General features: G+C 37.9%; 1 protein-coding gene across 1 annotated transcript in view; it reads left to right on the forward strand.

Moving 5' to 3' along the window:
• The window catches only part of fbn1 (fibrillin 1), a 78036-nt gene that overhangs the window by 1898 nt on the left and 71138 nt on the right, over nt 1–5000 (forward strand). The window contains exon 3 of the mRNA XM_060878494.1: nt 1479–1561. Coding sequence (XP_060734477.1) covers nt 1479–1561 — 83 coding nt within the window. The remainder of the gene's footprint in view (nt 1–1478; nt 1562–5000) is intronic.

Here is a 5000-nt window from a genome sequence, read left to right on the forward strand (position 1 = left end):
TCATTATAAACACTGAGAGTGGGATTATAAATCATTATAAACACTGAGAGTGGGATTATATATCATTATAAACACAGAGTGGGATTATAAATCATTATAAACACTGAGAGTTGGATTATAAATCATTATAAACACTGAGAGTGGGATTATAAATCAATATAAACACTGAGAGTGGGATTATATATCATTATAAACACAGAGAGTGGGATTATAAATCATTATAAACACTGAGAGTTGGATTATAAATCATTATAAACACTGAGAGTGGGATTATAAATCAATATAAACACTGAGAGTGGGATTATAAATCATTATAAACACTGAGAGTGGGATTATAAATCATTATAAACACTGAGAGTGGGATTATAAATCATTATAAACACTGAGAGTGGGATTATAACTCATTATAAACACTGAGAGTGGGATTATAAATCATTATAAACACTGAGAGTGGGATTATAAATCATTATAAACTCTGAGAGTATAAACACTGAGAGTTGGATTATAAATCATTATAAACACCGAGAGTGGGATTATAAATCATTATAAACACCGAGAGTGGGATTATAAATCATTATAAACACTGAGAGTGGGATTATAAATCATTATAAACACTGAGAGTGGGATTATATATCATTATAAACACAGAGAGTGGGATTATAAATCATTATAAACACTGAGAGTTGGATTATAAATCATTATAAACACTGAGAGTGGGATTATAAATCAATATAAACACTGAGAGTGGGATTATATATCATTATAAACACAGAGAGTGGGATTATATATCATTATAAACACAGAGAGTGGGATTATAAATCATTATAAACAGTAAGTGTTTATGTTTCAGCTATTTCACAGCTAATGAAATAAAGTAGGTATTTGTTAAGACTTTAGACTCGCAGTTGTCACTAGCAGACAACTGAAAGTGAACCTAACAAACATGGGATGAAGTGATCTGTCTCACAGAGACCTTCCTCTTCAGGGGCATGCTGGGAGAGTGAGGACGAATAGGGGCAGGGCTTCCTGGGGTCAGATGATTTCTTGTAATCCATAACAACTACACAGCTGTCAATCATTTCAGAATTCATTTGTCTCATCTGCAGTTTTTTTAAAGACTGCTCAGGTGTGTTTGAGCACTAAATAAATCTAAGTGCATATTAAACAACATGGCAGAACATAAGAAGTTTGGCAGAACTGCTGGAGTTTTGGTCTCCAGGCCTGGAGTGTGACACATTCCTGTTGCCTTGTTATAGAACACAGTGTGACTGCAAATAATCAAATAGGTTTTAAAAAAACGAAACGTTCCTGATTTGTTTTGGTGATTCATGTCTGCAAGCATGAGTCATAATCGTTCAGATGAGTATGAGATGTTTTGTGGAACACGTATTAATGTGGGTTATAAATAACAGATTTCTACAATATATCAATTAAACATCTCTGCCTCAAAACACGTGCTTACTGAATTTGTTTTGCAGCCCTAATGTGTGTGGAACACGACAACACTCCTACTGCTGTCCTGGATGGAAAACTCTCACCGGAGGAAACCAGTGTATTGTCCGTAAGTTGATATATATATAGATCTGTTAATATACTGTACAGAACGAATCTCTTAGCGTCTGAACGTCACACACACACGCCAACACCTTCCACTGCTCACTGAAATGGAGTCAGAGGCATTACCGCTGCCTCCACCATCACCAACACTTCCAGCACCACCACCACCTTCATCACCTCAAACCATATCCCCCAAGACCACCACATTTATCACCTCCAACCACTACCTCTACCAGCACCACCACCTCCACCATCTCACACCACCACTACCACTTCCACCAGCACCCCCAGTAGTAACAGCAGGCTTCACAGCAAGAAGTTAAAGAGATGTTCAGAACTTCACTTAATTCTTCAGAACACTACAATATCTAATTGATCTGACCTTTGCCTGAATTCTTTCTGTTCAGATGGAAGTGTGTTGGGGTGGTGTTTTTTCCTCCAGGTCTGAATAGAGTTTGTGCGTTTGTCAGGAAGGCCGGTGTGGGCTCTGTGCCGGTGTTGTGCGTGTTGGCTGAAGACCTGATTGTTTATGTTGTATAGAGCTGAAAGTGAGGAAGTGTGAGGTCACTGCATCACTACAAGCACAGAAGGAGCTGACTCTCAAACCTTTAACCCCAAATCCTCAAACCTACAGCTTAACTCTCTAAACTTTAAACTCTATGGGTTGTCTGCTGTGGATTATTTAGAGAATGGTGCTTTTTGTGCTGGAGACTGGACACTTCAGGACCTCAGGACTGTGGGATTACAGAAGAATGTCAAAAGTCAGCATTCAGATAAAACATGAAAATATGTGGCAGGTTCACTGGAGCGCTGCAGGACACACAACACTGTAGAGTTTACAAACACACAACACTGTGTAGTTTACAAACACACAACACTCTGGAGTTTACAAACACACAACACCGTAGAGTTTACAAACACACAACACTGTAGAGTTTACAAACACACAACACTGTAGAGTTTACAAACACACAACACTGTGTAGTTTACAAACACACAACACTGTAGAGTTTACAAACACACAACACTGTAGATTTTACAAACACACAACACTGTAGAGTTTACAAACACACAACACTGTGTAGTTTACAGACACACAACACTGTAGAGTTTACAAACACACAACACTGTGGAGTTCACAAACACACAACACTGTAGAGTTTACAAACACACAACACTGTGTAGTTTACAAACACACAACACTCTGGAGTTTACAAACACACAACACTGTAGAGTTTACAAACACACAACACTGTAGAGTTCACAAACACACAACACTGTGGAGTTCACAAACACACAACACTGTAGAGTTCACAAACACACAACACTGTGGAGTTCACAAACACACAACACTGTAGAGTTTACAAACACACAACACTGTAGAGTTTACAAACACACAACACTGTAGAGTTTACAAACACACAACACTGTAGAGTTTACAAACACACAACACCATAGAGTTTACAAACACACAACACTGTAGAGTTTACAAACACACAACACTGTAGAGTTTACAAACACACAACACTGGAGTTTACAAACACACAACACTCTGGAGTTTACAAACACACAACACTGTAGAGTTTACAAACACACAACACTCTGGAGTTTACAAACACACAACACCGTAGAGTTTACAAACACACAACACCGTAGAGTTTACAAACACACAACACTGTAGAGTTTACAAACACACAACACTGTAGAGTTTACAAACACACAACACTGTGGAGTTCACAAACACACAACACTGTAGAGTTTACAAACACACAACACTGTAGATTTTACAAACACACAACACTGTAGAGTTCACAAACACACAACACCGTAGAGTTTACAAACACACAACACTGTAGAGTTTACAAACACACAACACTGTGGAGTTCACAAACACACAACACTGTAGAGTTCACAAACACACAACACTGTGGAGTTCACAAACACACAACACTGTGGAGTTCACAAACACACAACACTGTAGAGTTCACAAACACACAACACTGTGGAGTTCACAAACACACAACACTGTAGAGTTCACAAACACACAACACTGTAGAGTTCACAAACACACAACACTGTGGAGTTCACAAACACACAACACTGTAGAGTTCACAAACACACAACACTGTGGAGTTCACAAACACACAACACTGTAGAGTTTACAAACACACAACACTGTAGAGTTTACAAACACACAACACTGTAGAGTTTACAAACACACAACACTGTAGAGTTTACAAACACACAACACCATAGAGTTTACAAACACACAACACTGTAGAGTTTACAAACACACAACACTGGAGTTTACAAACACACAACACTCTGGAGTTTACAAACACACAACACTGTAGAGTTTACAAACACACAACACTGTAGAGTTTACAAACACACAACACCATAGAGTTTACAAACACACAACACTGTAGAGTTTACAAACACACAACACTGTAGAGTTTACAAACACACAACACTGGAGTTTACAAACACACAACACTCTGGAGTTTACAAACACACAACACTGTAGAGTTTACAAACACACAACACTGTAGAGTTTACAAACACACAACACTAGAGTTTACAAACACACAACACTGTAGAGTTTACAAACACACAACACTGTAGAGTTTACAAACACACAACACCATAGAGTTTACAAACACACAACACTGTAGAGTTTACAAACACACAACACTGTAGAGTTTACAAACACACAACACTGTAGAGTTTACAAACACACAACACTGTAGAGTTTACAAACACACAACACTGGAGTTTACAAACACACAACACTGTAGAGTTTACAAACACACAACACTGTAGAGTTTACAAACACACAACACTGTAGAGTTTACAAACACACAACACTGTAGAGTTTACAAACACACAACACTGGAGTTTACAAACACACAACACTGTAGAGTTTACAAACACACAACACTGTAGAGTTTACAAACACACAACACTGGAGTTTACAAACACACAACACTGTAGAGTTTACAAACACACAACACTGTAGAGTTTACAAACACACAACACTGGAGTTTACAAACACACAACACTCTGGAGTTTACAAACACACAACACTGTAGAGTTTACAAACACACAACACTGTAGAGTTTACAAACACACAACACTAGAGTTTACAAACACACAACACTGTAGAGTTTACAAACACACAACACTGTAGAGTTTACAAACACACAACACCATAGAGTTTACAAACACACAACACTGTAGAGTTTACAAACACACAACACTGTAGAGTTTACAAACACACAACACTGTAGAGTTTACAAACACACAACACTGTAGAGTTTACAAACACACAACACTGGAGTTTACAAACACACAACACTGTAGAGTTTACAAACACACAACACTGTAGAGTTTACAAACACACAACACTGTAGAGTTTACAAACACACAACACTGTAGAGTTT

This window comes from Tachysurus vachellii, chromosome 9 (assembly GCF_030014155.1).
Source record: "Tachysurus vachellii isolate PV-2020 chromosome 9, HZAU_Pvac_v1, whole genome shotgun sequence".
Taxonomy (NCBI): domain Eukaryota; kingdom Metazoa; phylum Chordata; class Actinopteri; order Siluriformes; family Bagridae; genus Tachysurus; species Tachysurus vachellii.